Source organism: Palaemon carinicauda, chromosome 37, assembly GCF_036898095.1.
Source record: "Palaemon carinicauda isolate YSFRI2023 chromosome 37, ASM3689809v2, whole genome shotgun sequence".
In the NCBI taxonomy this organism is placed as follows: Eukaryota; Metazoa; Arthropoda; class Malacostraca; order Decapoda; family Palaemonidae; genus Palaemon; species Palaemon carinicauda.
Window position 1 is genome coordinate 15,995,172 of NC_090761.1, and position 20,000 is coordinate 16,015,171.

At 35.6% G+C, this 20,000-nt stretch overlaps 1 protein-coding gene across 1 annotated transcript in view; it reads left to right on the top strand.

Annotated features, from left to right (window-relative positions):
* LOC137628993 (uncharacterized) overlaps window positions 1-20,000 on the top strand; it is a 324,656-nt gene that overhangs the window by 297,283 nt on the left and 7,373 nt on the right. Inside the window, exons 7-8 of the mRNA XM_068360246.1 lie at window positions 10,551-10,664; window positions 15,281-15,388. Coding sequence (XP_068216347.1) covers window positions 10,551-10,664; window positions 15,281-15,388 — 222 coding nt within the window. The remainder of the gene's footprint in view (window positions 1-10,550; window positions 10,665-15,280; window positions 15,389-20,000) is intronic.

Consider the following 20,000-nt stretch of genomic DNA (forward strand, 5'->3'; position numbering starts at 1 on the left):
CTCTTCTACCGACTCAGCCAATAAATTCTTTTTTGATTATTTATTTCAAAGGTAGAAATTTATAATTTTTTCTAAATGGAAATAATCTTCAGTTACAAGCCGATCTTTTTTAATTATGACGCACCTTTTGTACAGGAGCTCCAACCTTCTATAAAAGGATGCCATTCATTATTAGCGGCCTGGCTAGTACCGTGGTAACGTGTTCGCCTAGCATTAGCACGGCAGCAGATCGACCCAAGCCCGGGACCGCGAGTTTAAGCTGTTTACTGGGGAGGCCACTGCTGTGGTTGGGCCACCACATGGGGGGCGGGGTTGGGCTTGCCTGGATGACCTTTTGGCGAACATCTATTCTGATGAAACTGGAACTGAAACCAGACACCTTTAACTTTACTGGCACCCACAGAATTCAATCTAAGAGGGATAATTTAAAACCAGTGTTAGGAATAATTGATGCAGCAGTGAACTCCACCCACCTCGAATATCAGGAAACCCTATATATGCAACAGTCGAAGCCCTGCGTGAATCCATCGTTGAGTTTCTTATTATACACAGTAGGTGGAACAAAATACGAGTACAACACACTGCTATGTCAGGTAGTCATATAAATGACACATTACTGTGCTAAAATATAGATCCTGCTGGATTCCTTTGAAAATTTATTTTTTATATCAGGGTATATTCCACTGAGCTAGTGTACATGTCTCTGTATGAATGGTATATTTGATATTGTGATGGTGAAAATATATGTACATTTTATCTTGTTAAAAGTTATCATCTCTGCTAAGCAATTTGACATATTTCCGTCCAAAATCTCATTATTTTCCCCCAGTACATAATTGCTCTCTCTCTCTCTCTCTCTCTCTCTCTCTCTCTCTCTCTCTCTCTCTCTCTCTCTCTCTCTCTCTCTCTCTCTCTCAACTCATAATGAATTATTTTTAGAATGGATAAAAATTTATCAACTTGTTCGTCTACCTCCCCTAATCAGTTGCCTGATCATTTTCAAATTATAGATTGTCTCCTCTATAAAAAGTGTAGTGGGATTTCAGTTCCAATTATATATTTTTCGATTATGACAAGAGATGCTGAAACAAAACAAAAACAAGCGGTATCAGACACGGCAAACCACGAAAACACTACCATTGCCCCAAATGTTTTTTTTTAGAGATGCATTATCCGTCACTAATAGTAAATGAGTATGAATCTGACCTTGCTGAAATCAGGTGATGTTGAATTTGACCTTTGAGGGTCACCAAAGTTCATGGTGTCATTTTAAAGCCCATATGTAGTTTTTTTATCTGTCAGTAATGTAACTGTGTATCTGTACGCGTTTGATACTTATGGCCCTCAGAAATTCGGTGACCTAGAAAATTAGACTCCCTTGATTTTTAACCTACCAATCTTCTTTTAACTATTTTTAAATTCAGAATTATATTTTTGACACAGAAAAATAAAGATTTTGGTCTTGGCTTCAAGTAAATCAGATTATATTTACGGAGTCATAGTAAAAAATCGAATCTGACCTTTCGGCTCGCTGTGCCCTTAGCCTTAACCCTTTGAGATCAAAGTTTAATGGGAGTCTATATTGTGTCATAGGACATCTTTCAGGAAACTTTCAAGTACATCAGTCCAGTCATTTTCCCGTAAAGTTGCTAACAAAATAATAAGCACACACAGACAAACAAAGAAATATACCAAAAAACAATATATTCCTTCCTCGGTGGGGACAGGCTAATAAGAAGTATCCAGAACGTTTTTGCGTAGGTTCATCCTGTCCTTCTAAATCTTCTTTTATTCAGTAATAAGTCTGCGATTATAGATCCTCAAAGAAAGTAACACGAGGTTTAACCTAATCCCTTCAAATTAACGGAGAATATTAACTTGATCCTATCGTGCCTAATTGAGGATTGTAAACTTTTCACTGTGCTGTAGTATCGGAAATTAAATTAAGCCTTGAAATAAAATGTCGAATTGATTAGGATGGCCTAAATCGACGGTCTGATAATTACATATTTAAAGACCATATTCTTCATTTTGTTTTTACAGGAATCGAGGCTGATGTTTCATCATAGAGAAACTTACATTTACATACACACAAACACACACACACACACATATATATATATATATATATATATATATGTGTGTGTGTGTGTATGTGTGTATGTAAAAAAAATAGCTAAAGGGAGAGGGGAAACTTTCCAGCAGTTATGAATGAAGAATGAGAATAAAATATAAATCACATCAAAGTAAAATATAAACACACATTTGTATGTATGTTTGCGTGTATCAATACACCTGGTACTGTGACTTCAAGGAAATCAAGTTTCAAAATCCTTTTCCTCACAAATGTGCGGAAAATTTTCCCTCATGTGGGATGTCTGAAGATATTTTTAGACCTTTAATACCAGGCGTCCATGGCCATTCCATTTTCTGCGCGAGATCTTTAAAAAATAAATAGATAAAAAAAAAACTATAGAAAAAGAGAAAAAACTTTTTACTATCTTTTCTGTGGATGGTGAATCTTTTAACCTTATGTACGTTAGATATAGTTTCTAAAAATAGCTCTAATGCGCTTCTGAGACTCGGTGTTTTTTGGGGAAAAAAATATGAGAATCAAAATAGAATGGTCTTTCCAGACACCGTCTCTCGTATCACAATAAGAATTTAGTCTTGCGTTCATCATTACCACCTAAAAATATCTGGTAATCTTATGGCGAAAAAAGGAAAGTTAGAGCGAACGTCCTACTTATAAATTAATTGGATATCCAAGACCCAGAGCTGGAGTTGGTATTTCTGGTCGTGGGAGATTTACCCAGATCAATTTCTTATTAGTCTACTTTCGTTGGAAAAGAAATGTTCCATCTGATGTTTAAGGCGCTTTATACCCTGGTTCCCAGCAAGGTGTCAAGATGTATCCTGCGTATTAGGAATTAGGATTTTTATTTAGAGAATCTTCAGTAGAAAGTCTCAGGGATATGACAATGGCATTATATATATATATATATATATATATATATATATATATATGTATTTATATATATATGTATATATATACATATATATATATGTATATATATATACATATACATATATATATATATATATATATATATATATATATATATACAGGTAAATCAAAGCAGCTGTATTTTTTATTTACAAATACATTCAACACACTAGTTTATAATAAGAGTTTTCTGCAGATATCTCACTATTAAAGTGTCGATAATATTCCATTATCTAGGTCGTGTCTTGCCTTCACAGGTTCCCATAATTTGCTTAATAAATTCATTCATTTAGCAGAAGTTGAGTGTTTTCTTATAGACATTTTACTAAAACGTTAAACTTTGCATATAAAGTGGAAATGGTCCACTAACGATTTCATTAGTTTCTCCAAATTTCTGGATTCGGAGCTGTAAGATTTATGAAAACAGTTGTGCTACTTGAATGAACGCTCGAAGCTAAATTTACAACTTTCATCAGGGTTCTGCGGAATATTGTTGCTGTTACTCCATAAACAAGACTTAACTGCATTCCTAAGATGAAAGAAAAGGCAGAATAAATAATGAGATGACTTTTTCTCTAGTAAGAGGAAGGCGATTTGTGTATGACAGTAGAAAAGTTAATTATTACTATCTTCTTTCAACTTATACGAAGCTTGAAATCTCGTTTCTTGGGAGAAATTATTTCTGAAAAGACATCCGCGCCATCATTGCAAGTTTTCTGTGTGATATCAGTTTTCCATAGTAAAGCTGATTGTCGTATACTCTCGGTAAACCATTCACGAAACCAGATCACGTCTCGGAACACGAACAATCCATTGCAAGACGTTGCAAATTACAAAATTTTTGACGACAAATCCCATTGTAAGAAGCTTATTTTGCCTCCGGAATTTGAGATGTACAGAATTTGCATTTGTGTACTCCAGGTTTATTTTGTAAGTCTCGTCAACTCAAAGGAAATGAAAAATGTTAAAGCTTCCTCAAATTGATAGCATACAACAGGTATTTCATAGTTAAGAAGACTAGTGTTGCCATGGCAACCGACCACCCAGACAGAACATTGACTTAGACTTGTTTAATCTGTCTTGGCCAGGCCGGACGAAGTGTGCTCCATCATGTCAGATGCAGGACTTCAACTTACGCTGCAAACGTTATATATTTTGAAATGTCGGTAATAATTGCTTCATTTAAAGCCGGTGATTTTGTTACATATAATCAGATTATTAACGAAGTTATTCAATGTTAAACGTCTTTTAGATTTGCACAGTAAAATACAATACCAAAATACTTCGTTTATGATAAAGTAAATTATAAGGACTTTGATAAAAAATCACTATAAGCAGAAAATTTTTGTTGACTGAGTTGAAATTAAGATATTGGCAGATAGGAAATGAAGTATGGAAGTGTAGAAATGGAAATAAAATCTACTTGAAATTTTACTAGCATTCATTAACTCTTGTGTGCGTGACATCAGGAAATTACCTCTTATGGGCTAAGTACGTAGAGTTTTAAATTAAATGAATTAGACACACAAATATGTTTGCTGCGAGGCATGGAATACGGCCGTCGAGGTTTAAGGATGTAGCTCTCGTAGGAGGACACTCCAAAATCAAATCATTGTTCTCTAGTTTTGGTAGTCCCATAGCCTCTGTACCATGGTCTTCCACTGTCTTTGGGTAGAGTTCTCTTGCTTGATGGTACGCTCAGGGACTATTATATTTGTTTCCTCATTTCATTTCCTCACTGGGCTATTTTCTCCTTTTAGAGCCCCCGAGCTTATAGAATCCTACTTTTCCAGCTAGGGTTCTAGCTTGGCTAATAATGATTATGATAATGATGTTCTTTAAATGCTTAAATTAGGAGGTCCCTGAGCCCTGAGCCCAACGACTAGAACTGCTGCATTTGAGAATGACACTGGTCAATCTTTCCATACTCTTAAACCATCATCACCTTCCGAGACGAGATGGCTTTTAAAGGTTTAAATGTCACCCATGAATGGCAGAGGCAAGGGACGGTGACAGTGCGCTAGAGACTGGCAATATATATATATATATATATATATATATATATATATATATTATATATATCTATATGTATATATGTGTGTATGTATGTGTATATATATATATATATATATATATATATATATATACATATATATATATATATATATATATATATATATATACAGTATATATATATATATATATATATATATATATATGATTAGTGCCCAAGCTAGGACAAGGGAGGGTCATGCAATGGCTGCAGATGTCTTAGCAGGTAGACCTACAGGCTCCCCCAAGCCCCTATACCTAGCTCACAAGGATGGTGAGATTGCTGACACTACAAGATCTTAACTGAATCTCAAACCGCGGTCTGGCAGATCGTTAACCGGGGACGTCGAAAACGCATAATTTCTATTCTTCTTTAAATGATAGAAATTTTCTTCTTTTGCTCTATTATAAAAGAAAACATATGTAGGCAGATGAATAATAATACCGCGCATAATTCTCTTTGAGATCTGATTCGTTTGAAGAGAAATAGTTTGATAATAGACAAGATTAGTTGAACATATTTATATTCTTTTCTGAAATGAAAGAATATCGTGCAACTTCTAATACTCTTGAAGTAATTCTACTGCTCTTGGATAACTTTCATTAGCCGATGTGAAACCATCATGAGAAATAAGGGTTATTTCATTCTCAGATTCATTCACTCCGTAAGCGGATAACTGTAGGCATTACTTAACGGTCTTTGCAGTGTTTCTTCGGCTCTACTTTACGTCGGTTCTTGCTTCTCTTCTATCTTACTGTCCAACCACTTCTAACATTCACCTCATATTGTAAATAAGGTTTTTATCCTAGATGCACTTGGGTGCTGAATGGTCTCACAAGCCCCAGCGCCAGGCTGTATATCCCAGATCCTTAAATCCATTCATGCTAATTTTTTCCTTGAATCAAACTCTCTTTTATAACCAGCAAACTAATGTGCCAGATTTTCCTTCCTGTGGACTGGCTTATGGCAATCCGCTCCTCAAAATTTGAATGTATCTATTTAGATTTTCGTTCTCGTTAGTCAAGTAATATAAGTGACAGTCTCGCATGAGATTTTAAACCTAGTTCCCTGTATTTGTCTTTACTACTTCCCTCTCTGGACTTAGTTCTTGATTATAATCCCATTGCTATATAACTCATATTTTTGATTGAACAACAGCTAAGTCCTTTTTTATCCCTACTTTATATTCAGATTTTGAAAGCTACCTTCTGTACTTATGCTTTATCGGGGATTCACACTTCCTTTCTGGTTGACTTTATCTTCAAGCAGCTTGCTATTTATTGTTCTATTTAGGTCTTCTTGTTATGGAACTCTCTTTTGAGAGTATTCAAGACAGTAAGGTCTAAAATCTTATACATATGTACGGCCCCTAAAATATGTCGGTCTGTTTATTTCATTACTCTACTCCATTTTTTTTTTTTTCAACATTATTAAAATTAATTTATTCCCCTCTTTTAAATAATTGTTTTAAGTTCATGTTGATTTAGTTATGCCTACATTTTCAAGTTATCAAATCTCCTTTCAAAACATTAGCTTTATTTTAGCAATTTAAGAATTCCATAGTGTTTCCTCATTTATATAAATTGTGTGCGACCTTCGAACATTAGAATTTAGTGTAGAGGTTTAAGTATCCAGGATGTCCTTTCCTCTGTTCCATCAGTAACTAATAATGATAAGAGACACAATCTAATTATTGTCCCTGCCTTCTCGTCGGCATTGGATTCATCATATTGGTCTCTTCTCCAGGTAAGATTTTGGCCATTATTCTTATCACCTAAAGTATTGAAGTTCGAAGTTCGACTTCCCAGGTTCCCACGCATCGGTCTTAATTTCTGTGTGACAACGGACAATCCTAGAAGTAGTCAGCGTATTGAATGCACTATTACACTTCTCCTTGCGGTGGTCTATTTGGTACCGTCCCTGACTGGTGATCGCCAGATTGGGAATCGATTCCCACTCAGACTCGTTAGTTCCTTTAGTGGCTCCAACCTCACCATCCTTGTGAGTTAAGGTCGAGGGGTTTGGGGGAGCCTATAGGTCTACCTGCTGAGTCATCAGCAGCTATTGCCTGGCCTCCCTAGTCCTAGCTTAGATGGAAAAGTGGTTTGGGCTCTGATCATATGTATATATGGTCAGTCTCTATGGCATTGTTCTTCTTGCTAGGGCAATGTCAGTGTCCCTTGCCTCTGCCATTCATGAGCGGCCTTTAAATCTTAAACCTCCAAGCTCTTGAAATCTTTTCATTCTTATATTTTCCTTTTGCTCTACAACCTACCTTTTAGGCAATGAGTCTCCTTTTTTTCCCTAGCTCATCTTTCGCTTCTCTCTACATAACTCGTTTGTGCTTCAAATCTTAGTATATTGTGGGTGCCTTTGCCCATCCTGCTGATCCTTACTTTCAAAGGGAAAGAAATGGGATCATCGGTTTTTCCAGTCGTCACACGGTACTTGAAATCCGGCAAATCCATCTGGCAACATCTTCAGAAAATATACAATATGAAAGTGAGTCGTTGTATAGTTTGATGACGAACATTGTATAGTACTCATAGGCAAGTTTTCATTACAAATATATGAATGTGTGCCTGGATATTTACGAATATACATCAGACACATACGCTTGTATATTTTTTCAACATTTATCCGTTTACCTTACAGGGGTTGATGTTAGAGAAGAGACGAAACTTTTTAAATTGTGGATGGACCCCCTGTGCCGTAACCTCCCCTAACATTAGTCGTTTCTTACATCTACTTATTGTCTGTAGCGAGACGGACTCCCCTTATTGACACTACTAATTCACTCGTAGCTTACACTCATTATTAATGCTCCTGGTTACCAAACCGCTCCTTTTCCAATATGCATTTTACGCCATCTATTTAATCCTTTTAGAAATTTCTCTCTTCCTATCTTCGAGCTTCGAAATGATACTCTCTTTTGACTAATCTATCGTCATTCATTCTCCCTACATGACTGAACCACTTTAGAGTGCTCTAATCCATCCTTTCTTATTTGCTAACGTTATATCACCTATGTAGCTCCGCATTTCAAATCATATCAGTTTTTTTTTATCCCACTGATAACATACACATTCATTTCATCTCAACATCGACGCTTTTATCATTCATTCGTATTCAACATTTTTAATTGTGCTTACCAAGTTATACAGTCATGTATATAGTAGATAGCATACCGAACAAAATTTTGAATAGAGGAATTGAACTATGCTCGCTTTTTTCTCATTGTATGTTATCTGACTTGAATAAGAAAAGAATCAAATTAATGGAAAAGAAGCACATACTCTTCATAAGGCTGGTAAAGATTAAAAAAAGTATTTTTTTTTTCTTCAAGAATTGTGGGTCTTTTTTAGGTAAGTGATTAATCTGGTGAGGCTGGCTGAAAATAGAACGAAGAAAACTTCCCTCGTGACCATCATTCGGAGATTTTTGCTCAGATCTCCTAAATTTTATGAGATTAATAAAAATGTAAATTTGAGCGTTTTATTTGACCGAGAAGATGCACATTAACCCATTTATGCGGAATTCCAAGTTCATTAACACTGAAAGAAATACGTGGTGAATAACAAAAATATCTCCTCAGTTCTTTCGAGTCCTTTTTTATAATCTCAGCTGTAAGAATGGCTTTGCTTGGTCACTAGGGATTTATATGTAGAATGTAATTCAAAGGAACATTAGTGTTTTTTACTTTAGAAGTAATATTGTTTTCAGACTGTAACGCTGAGTAATAGTGCGGAATCAGTTAGTCATGAACAGCATTGTATCAAGACCCTTTACATAAACTATGCATTCACCTATAACGGAAGGCTGACCTGGATATAACCGAATTTATTCTTAAGAGATAACAGGATTATATACAATGATTAAGGGTAACAATGGCATAAAACTTTAACAATATAAATAATGCAATGGCAAGCTTCAACAGGATTTTCTTTTATCAGAGAGAGAGAGAGAGAGAATTACAGTGTATGAGCGTGTATGAAATACTGTAGCCTACACGTGCATTACACACCCATTTATTGAACGCACTCTTGCTTTTCTCGGATATCAAGCCCCTCTCTCTCTCTCCCATTCGTGTTTCCCATTATGTAATCAAACCTGTCTATGCCTCCTTCTCCTACTTATGGATCACATACTATTCAAAATTGTTCCATTTTCATCCATTCTCTCCTTTACGGGCTGACAACGCAAGAGCCCGTGTCTTGCTATAGGCAAGGCGATCTATACCGAACCGAACCGATCTCCTCATGATCAAGACACCTGAAAAGGTTTTTGCTTTATACTTCAGTTATGCAAACTTTTTCACTTCATCTCCAGTACATAGCCACATTCCTCACCCTATCAATTATTTTGACACTACATATACTATGTAAATGACTAATCTCTCGCCAGCTTCATTTTTTTTTTTTCATCCAGCCTCTATACTTCTCCTAAAGGAGATTCCAATATGATGCTACCTTTCTTGCTTCATTTATTCTCTGCCTCGACACTTCTCATCTTTCCTTCATCCATCTACGAATCAACCTCTTTTATTCTTCTTTCATCCATGCAAGCATTCATTACTATGTCTTCCTGATTTCCATTTCCCGTTGTTTTTTAATCTTGGTGACATTTACTTGCAACTTTCTCCTTTTGTAAACACTATAAAATTTCACCAATTACTGCAGTTTCACTTTAGTCCCTCCAATGATCAAATTATCTGCAAATATAAATCATTTGATGCGTGCACACATACATATACTTATATACACACAAACGTGTATGTATGTGTGTACACACACACACACACACATATATATATATATATATATATATATATATATATATATGTATATATATATATATATATATATATGTGTGTGTGTGTGTGTGTGTGTGTGTGTGTGTGTGTGTGTGTTGTGTCCCAGGCATATTCATTTTTTGATTAAGCTCCCTCAACAAAGTTCCTTAGAGAATCTGCTCCCATCATTATAACTTTGCCGATTTTTTCTCCTGGTAATGACAAGTAAAATTATATTTCATTATCGTGGTTAGATCATAAGCATGCTAACATTATGACAACTAAGAACCTTCCCAGATTTTATTTTTCAAAAAACACTAGACACGTATCAGTTGCCGTATATTTTTTGTTTTAAATGAAAGTTTGCTCTGAAATGTAATTTCCCTATTGGTACGTTTTATATATATATATATATATATATATATATATATATATATATGTATGTATATATGTATGTATATGTATATGTATTTATGTATATATATATATATAAAGAGAGAGAGAGAGAGAGAGAGAGAGAGAGAGAGAGAGAGAGAGAGAGAGAGAGAGAGAGAGAGAGTGTGTGTGTGTGTGTGTGTTAAAGCATTTGTCTTTATGCAAGCGTCTGTGTTTTTTAATAGAAACCTTAACTTAATCTAATAATCAATCAGTAACTTGTACTAAACATACATTTAATAAATTTTATTTCTTCATTGCAGCTCTCAAAGCCCCACATGCGATACACACCACTGGATCTCGCTCTTTACGTCTACAAAACTGGAGACGAAGAGGGCGTGACGCTTGCCATTCAGGAACTTATTGCAGAAGGGCTGGTAAGATTAAAAAAAGAAAAAAAATCTCAGCTTTTGCTTGACTGCTTTCTCAGTTGCATTTTACAGAAATCCTTGTTCGTGAGTGTTGCAAATATTCTTTAGAAATTGTCTTCAATTGCAATTGATTTGTTGTTGATGTTTATTGTTCGGTTTTCAGAAACTTCTGAAGAGGAATTTATCTCGGAACTGCAGGTGGTAATAATCAGAATACATTTATTCGTCAAGATCATTACTATAGTTTAAAAGATCCTTAATTAAAATTTATTTAGAATCATTACTGAATTGGTTATTCTTTTGAATTATGTTGAAATATTAAAATCCCACAAAAATAGTCATATTGCTTCAAGTCCAAAACTGATAACGGAAGAAAAGATTACTATATACTAATTTCTTCTTATCTAGACCCTATGCGAAAAGTATCTCTTTTTTTCATGGGGACAATAAATAAACAACGCATAAATATAAAGGAAACCCTCATACAGTGATTACCTCTATAGTCCATTTCTTTTAGCGAGGCAGATTTGCACCGACTCGCAATGGTGCCCTTTTAGCTCGGAAAAGTTTTCTGATCACTGATTGGTTAGAATTATCTTGTCCAACCAATCAGCGATCAGGAAACTTTTCCGAGCTAAAAGGGCACCGCTGCGAGTCGGTGCAAATATGCCTCGCTAAAAGAAATTGACTATAGTCCTTGATACAATTTTAGCTGACGTAAATGCTCGCTCATCAGGTCCTCATCCCTATGCAAAATTCCCCTTGCTATTTTTCATCTTCTATTCCCTTATCCTCAACCGATGGATAGATTTGTATCGATATCCCGTGATCGCCGCCGGATCTCTGCTTCTGAGCCGCTGCAAAGGACTCGCCTTCTTGGACGCGAGTTTCTCTTCGGTAGGCAATTTTCAAAATGGGATTCGCTTCAGTTTATGGCTACTTCAATCATCGCCTTATCTAATATTCAGAGAGGGAGGGAAAAAGAAAACTGGCACTGTGGAGATGAAAGACGGGATTCCTTATTCATAACGTGGGGCTGTAATAGGAATTTTTGGGGTCAAGCCAGCGGGTTCATTGCAATCCTCGTAAAAGTTTATTTGATTTTTGTAGGATTATGAATCGTTGGACGAATGTAAAAGAATTGCTGCGCTTATGGAATTTTTATTACTTGATCCGGCATTATCTCACTAATTTTTTCTTTTGTATCATATACAATTTCAAAATCTCAGCATTCTCTCTGTGTGCGTGCACGTATATACTGTACGTGAAATAATGTTGATTTCAACACCATTTATTATTATTATTATTATTATTTTTTTTTTTTTTATCAAGCGCCCCAACAAAAAGCAGACCCGTACGGAAAGGAAAATACGAAAATTTATGGGTTTGTCTCATCTGGTGCTTAAATATTCGCTCTCTCTCTCTCTCTCTCTCTCTCTCTCTCTCTCTCTCTCTCTGTGTGTGTGTTCTCGCCGTCACGTATTTTTGGGTCGAGATGTTTCCGGGTCATTCTTCTTAATTACCTCCCTTAATGAGGTCAGGGACAATCTTTGCCCCGACACTTTAGGCTCTTATCCAATTCAGCACCGGCTTGGAATCTTTTTATTTTTTCTTCATGAACTATTCACACTTGAGAAATGATTTTCTCCTGACTTTTTTTTTTCAAGATCCATTTTGTGCATCACAGTCCTATTCTATTAAGCAGCATTATTCTTTTTTTTTTCTGTGCCATTGTCTATCTTTGACTTTCTTTATATGTTTTCCCTTTCAAGTGTCTCCTAAATGCCTTTAGATTACGTATCTATATCATATGCTTGTAAACACTACAATTAGATATTGATTGACCTCATACTTAGCTGAGAAAACATTCTCTCACAATCTATCTATCTGTTTACCTATCTATATTCCTCTCTATCTATACCTACTGTGTTTGAACAAGAAACTAAAAATTGTAAGTAATTAGACCAACAGTTATCAGTTTGTAATTAAACAAACAGATGCATTTTTTAAAAATCAATATACAGTTTCATCGCTACACAAATCTTAATAATACTATTTTGCTTGAATAATACCATGTTTCTTGACTAACTAAAGTCGGGGATTCGATCAATTTTAGTTTCTGAGGCTAGTGAAAATCGTACCTCTGGGAGGTGTGTATTTGCTGAAGGTAACATAACATGGGTAAAGTTTGCATCAAAGACCGATGGGAATGGGTTGGCTAATGCCCTGGTCATTACTGGTAATGAAAGCTAAAATCAAAGTTTTTTGTAGAATTGGAAATTTTGGAACCTTAATGCTAAAGCTAACGGTTCTTCCAAGTTTTTTTCGTATAAACCTGATGATTGGTAACCATACTATAATAAATGAGATAGAAATTTTTTTTGTAAATCATTGTTTATTTTCATTTTGGGGAAGCGAATTTGATAAGTAATTTAATGATTTTACTTTATACATTTCCATTCAAGTACTAGCAGTACCAGCTGAACTCGGTTGAGTCCCTTGTTAGGCTGGAGGAACGTAGAGAGTAGAGGTCCCCTTTTTTGTTTTGTTTCATTTGTTGATGTCGGCTACCCCCCAAAATTGGGGGAAGTGCCTTGGTATATGTATGTATGTATACAAGATTTTACTCCACCATTTGACTTATCTATACTGTATTTTCAAATCTTTTATTGAAGACCAATCAAAGATCTGTCTTAATCAGTTAGTCGCCGCCTGATGATCAAAGATTATTAAAAGTTTGAAAGTCAATGTTTAGAATTATCCTTAAGAGTCAACTGGATTAGTTTACATATTTTTTTATGCGCTTACTGCATGAAGATTTTTCTCCAGAAGGACACTTCAAAATCAAGCCATTGTTCTCTAGTCTTGGGTAATGCCATAGCCTTTGTATTGTGATCTTCCACTGTTTTGGAATAGAGTTCTCTTGCTTGAGGGTACACTTAGGCACGTTGTTTTATCATATTTCTCTTCCCCTTGTTTTTGTTAGGTTTTTATAGTTTATATATGAAAGATCTAATTTAATGTTTTTACTGTTCTTAAAATATTCTGCTTTGATTCTTTATTACCTTTCTTGTAGTGTATTTATTTCCCTTTTTCCTTTCCTCACTGGGCTATTTTTCCCTGTTGGAGCCCTTGATCTTACAGCCTCTTGCTTTGCTAATTAGGGTTGTAGCTTAGCAAGTAATAATCATCATCTCCTCCTCCTACGCCTATTGACACAAAGGGGCTCGGTTAGATTTCGCCAGTCTTCTCTATCTTGAGCTTTTAATTCAATACTTCTCCATTCATCATCTAATTCTACAACTTCACGCTTCATAGTCCTCAGCCATGTGGGTCTAAGTCTTCCAACTCTTCTAGTGTCTTGTGGAGCCCAGTTCATAGTTTGGTGAACTAATCCCGATTGGGGAGTGCGAAGAGTATGCCCAAACCATCTCCATCTATCCATCACCATGATCTTATCCACGTATGGCACCCGGGTAATCTCTTATAGTTTCATTTCTAATTCTGTCATGCCATTCAACTTCCAATATTCTTCTGAGGACTTTGTTCTCAAATTACAAAATCAGATGGACATTGTTTCATTGTCATACCACGACTCATAATAATAATAATAGGAATGATAATAATATCGTCGAGAAAAGTCTTGAGGTCTTATTGGATCCTCCAATGCCTTTTCCAAGGTTATCTCAAGTTATTCGAGAAGGCCTTGCCTTTTTCCCATTTATTTTACTGGCTATGTTTGTTTGTTTGTTTGTCCATTCGTCTTTTTGGGGGTTACTATTTTTATCATTCTTCCTTTTTAATGAAACTGGTATTTCATTCTGTGGATGCTGGGTGTATTAGTTGATGGTACTTTTCACTTGTTCCGTATAAATGTTTGCTCATTATGAATAATAATAATAATAATAATAATAATAATAATAATAATGATAATAATAATAATAATAATAATAATAATAATGATAATAATAATAATAATAATAATAATAATAATAATGATGATAATAATAATAATAATAATAGGCATAGTAACGATGCCAGTTCCTGAAACAAAATCATATCAAATAGCGAAATTAAAATACACAAAAACTTACTTGCTAATTAAATTAGAAAAAAAAATAATCGTGAACTGCGACCCCGTCTCTGTTTCCAAGTAGTTGCCATAGAAACCAAAGAATGAATTAGAGACTTAATTAGATGCTATTCTGTACCTCTTGGTCGTTTGCATTTTTAGTTTGATCCTTGGAGCTTCATCGACGAGTTTTATTTCAATATAGATTTTACATAATTATTTATTTTTTTTTACATTTCTTTGCTTAGACTGGTTACCCATTTCCTCTGAACTTTCATCATGAAAGAAAATTACAGACTTCAATTTCAGATTTTCTATCTATTTTTTTTTTTTTACATTATCTTTGCCAAGAATCCTAAATGATAACATTTATATTTAACAGAAAAGAGAGAGAGAGAGAGAGAGAGAGAGAGAGAGAGAGAGAGAGAGAGAGAGAGAGAGAGAGAGAGAGCGAGAGAGAGAGAGAGAGAGAGAGAGAGAGAGAGAGAGTACCAATTCCTTCCTCCCACTTTTGTTGGTCCTTTTTACAGACATTCATCTTTCTTTCCAGATGACAGCAGAAGAAGCACTTAATTACTTGCGTGAAATACGAGAGAATCTCCATTACCTGAACCTGCAGGACGAGCAAGACCAAGGGCAGGCTGCTGACGAGGAAGATGTGAGTAGCTTTCTCTTCTTCTTTTTCTCTAAATAGAAAGGAGAGGAGTTTAGAATTCTCAGGTGTCTTTCAGACGACCTTTCTACTATGATTCGATTGATTACCTCGTCTTTATTTGCAGAGTCTTCCACCATTACCCCTCTCATCTGGAGATATTATGTATTCCTACGTGTTTAAGGTTTAAAGGCTGCTCGTGAATGGCCTAGGCAAGGAACAGTGACATTGCGCTATATGCAGAAAAATGCCCTAGAGATTGACCAAATACACATGCGATCAGCGTCCAAGCCCCCTGTCCACCCAAGCTAGGACCAAGTAGAGCTTAGCAATAGCTGTTGATGACTCAGCAGATAAACCTATAGACTCCCCCAAACCTCCCATCTTTGGCTCCCAAGGATGGTGAGGTTGCAGCGACCAAAGGAACTAACGAGTTTGAGTGGGACTCTAATCCCAGTCTGGCGTTCACCAGTCAGGGAAGTTACCACATCGACCACCACGACCCTATGATGTGTAAGCGTTTATGTGATTGTTTATGGGCGTTTGTGCCTATCTACAAGATATACGAAGATGATACTGATGGGCTTCAAGATTTTGAGAAGTGTTTTGCAGTAGACCAGGAAAGATTTCATTAAGTTCTATTTTTTTTATCAAAATATGGATCTGGGTTTTTTTCTTGTGTAGGTAACTAATTAGTTCATAAGACCCTACCGAAAAAAATAAGATGAATATTGTGTAAACGGATATTGCGGGGGCGAGTGGCAGAACTGTATCTTAAATGGAGTAGAGTCAGATTGTTATAATGAATATGATGCATGAATGGAATTCCTCAGCTTGTAGGAAAACTAGTCACGAACATTTGGATTGAAGAATGGGTCATAGCATAAATTGGGGAAGTTGACGCTGCCTGAAAAAAAGTAACCTTTCCTAACTGTAGCTCGTAGATAATAATTCTGTAACCCCATATATGAACAGACCTCGGATTGTTAGACTTTTTTAATGAACTTCATCGGTATGCTATCAAAGGCTTTTTCATAGTCCACAAATGCCATCAAAAGTGGATTTATATATTCCACACATTGCTGGACCACATGTCTCAAAATGAAAATTTGGTCAGTACAACTTCTATCTTTTCTAATCCTGCTTGTTCATCTCTCATCTTTTCATCGACCTTTCTTTCTAGTCTCTTTAGAATAAGCATACTATATATTTTCATGACAACTGACGTTAGTGTGATGCCTCTGTAATTATTGATGATGATGATGATGATGACATTGGTATGATTATATATTTATTGGACTACCTTTTCAGAAGTAATGGCCTGTGTGGCTAATTATTTCAAACAGAATAAGGTTAAATGACTGGTTTGCTAAAACTTGAATTATATTGAACTGCTGTTGAATAAAATATCTTGAATGTTCATATGTAGTCTCTGCTACAGGGCCTTTGTCGCTTATCACATGTTGCCATTTATCATAAAACCAAATCCCAAATCTTCAGATAAGTTAAGAGTGTACTCTGTATTACTAGTTTGTTCGAGGCTAAAGCGGTATGTTAGAGGAGGTAAATGGGTTAACGATTGTATTAATTTTCATTAGATTTACATTTTCCCAGTTACAGTATTACCTTATTTATACTCTAGGATTCTATTTTAGTTAAGCCTTATAACTTAAAACTGGAATACTGGCATTTATGCTCAAACAGTAAGTTACTTAGGGTTTCAATTTGAACGCAGTAATTCCAACCGAGAGTTGGCCCTTTTGCAGAAAATGTCTTTATTATTGTTCATGAAGCTTTTGTACTCCTTTTTCTTGCTATTTTTTCCTTCCCTTATATACTGTAATATAGACTCAATGTCATTACTGTAGAATGCTCATACTGTTAATTGTTAAAAGAAACAGTTTGAATGTGTTGGATACCTAATGATTCTGATGTGGTCAGATTTCGATTTGATATATAAGATTAACCTAGAGGAAATGTTATGTATTCCACAGTCTGGAAAGGTTGATAATTCAATTGCAGAGTATGATGTCTAGATTGAGAAAAATGGCGACTCTCCAATTGTCGGAGTGATCATTATTATTAAAGGAAATATTGCATATAAGATGTATTAAAATTACAGGACTAGGAAATGTGAAAAACAAATGAGTTCTTTAATCCTGTAGCCTAGGATTGCTACTTTTGCAAGCAATGTTCATACATTGATTGCGTGACTTGACCACAAAGCATTTCACGAACTATTCACGAGACTGTAATTTACCGTTTGTTCAAAGTAAATTAGCTAGGTAATTCGAAGTCATTAATTCACATGCGAGCATTAGCTTCAAAGGAGTCGTCAAGAAAGAAGAATATCTATATTGCTTCAATCAGCGTCTCAATTTTGCCAGCATAATCTAACAAAAATTCATGATTTCATTTTATAACGATAAAAATATTGCCTTGAATTAAAAGCCTTTTGCCACAAAGACTTACGCAAATAGCTTCGTTTATTTTCATTCAAAATATTGGTTGATGTGCACAAGCTAATAAAGGGATTCTGGAAGTGTAGAAAAATATCTGGCCTATTCCTTGTGGTATCCCAGAACAGCATCATACAAAATGGTCTGAAACCAAGAATGATAAAACTAAACGGTGTAGCCATTAAAGAAAAATAGAAAAGCGTTCGTATTTATGTTACATTTTTCCCTGCATGTAAATGGCGAATACAATAGAAAATCGAATATATTTCACATATTTTAAACATGAAAATAAGTCGTGGTATTATGAAAACACAAAAGGGTGCTTGGGATTCCAGCAGTTATATAAATGGAATTCTAGATTCGCCCCAGTTCTCGATGTCAGCTTATGGCTTAGCTTAATTGAGGGGGCTTGGAGCAACCAAGGACGATAGGAAAAGTAAATAGCATTTGTTTTAAATATAAAGAATGGTGTAGCCCCATTTTCCCTATTCGGTAATCATAAGGTTCGAAACGTTTATGTAATAGATCTATTTCCAACCTTTTAGGACACTCGAAACTTTGTGAGTTTAAGCTTCGTATTTGTAATAGATTAGATAAAAAAACATTGATTTCTGAGATCGCTGTTATTCCTATCTTCGGTGGGTTTAAAGATTTTCTCTCTCTCTCTCTCTCTCTCTCTCTCTCTCTCTCTCTCTCTCCCTTCATAGGATAGCATTTACCCTATCCTCTCTTAAACTCCAAGCCTTTCCACCAGCTAATCTTACCTTCTTCCCTCCCTAGGCGGTACCACAGTAAGGCTTCTTCCATTTTTCTCAGCTAGCCATTATCCAGAAGCCCCTTCTCCCCTTATTAATATAATATGCCACAGCCTACACTCTACAGCCTTTGTTTACCTTTCATATTTTCTATGGTAACCTTTTTTTCCCTTTCAACTGTTTCTTGTTGGGAATTAATCGGATATACTTTTTTTTTCTTTTTTTAACATTTTAGTTTGTGAAGTTTTCGGGGTAAAATACATAGGTTGGATTTTTGCTCACATAAGCTGTATGGCGCAAAATTTTCACATCTGTAGGTTTTCCTAAGGTTTCGTCCAACCTTGGCACAAAGCGTCATTGGTTGATAAGGATTCAGATTTTTTTTTAATGGGAGGTCACGATCTCTTTGATTGTGGTGGCCTATGTGGTAACGTCCCTGAGTGGTGAACACCAGAAACGTTAGTTCCTTTGGTCGCGGCAACCTCACCATCCTTGTGGGGTAAGGATGGAGGGTTTGGGGGAGCCCATAGGTCTATCTGCTGAGTCATCAGCAGCCATTGCCTGACCCTGCTTGGGCTTACTTTGGATGGAGAGGGAACTTCGGCACTGATCATATGTATATATGGGCATTGTCCTGCTTGATTGTGCAATGTCACTGTCCTTTGCCTATGCCATTCATGAACATAAACCTTTAAGCGGAAATAAGTTTAGGGTTATTTTAAAACATTTTTTTTTATATAATTAAGGGAACAAAAATGACAAACCTTAAATTAAGAATAAAGATTTATATAAAAGATATTAGTAATAAAAGCAAAAAGTCTTTGGTGCACACTGACCCACGAGCCGCTAGGTTTTTACTTTTTCGTATTCTTTGATGTGCCAGAAATTATTTTCTGCTTTATTTCCTTTTTTTATTTTTAGATTTTTTTATTTATTTGGAAACGATTTAACATTTTGCATTAATCCGTCTACCCAGATTCCTTGATGCGCTTAGGTAAAAGTTAATTCTTTTGTTTGTTTTTATATAGAATCCCTGATGTTTTTGTAAATAATTACCTCCGCCAACAAAGTTGGGAGGAGGATATGTTTTCGCCCCTGTTTGTCTCTTTGTTTGTAGTTCCTGGCCTCAATTTTACTCGTTTAGTGAAACTTGCTGGGATTAATTGCCATATTGAGACGTGGAAGCGATTCAATTTTAAAAATCTTAGGTCAAAAGTTAAATTCAAGGTCGAGCAAAAGGTCGACCGAATTAATCGTAACCGCTCATGGTTGTCACAAAAACGTCAAATACGCGTACGGTCTAAATTGGTTCTGGGAAAGGCAAGGTTGTTTTGATAAATAAGCTGCCGTGACGGAGGTCTCCACTATTAGAGTGCTTTTCTAGTTCAAGATTGTTTCATTCAA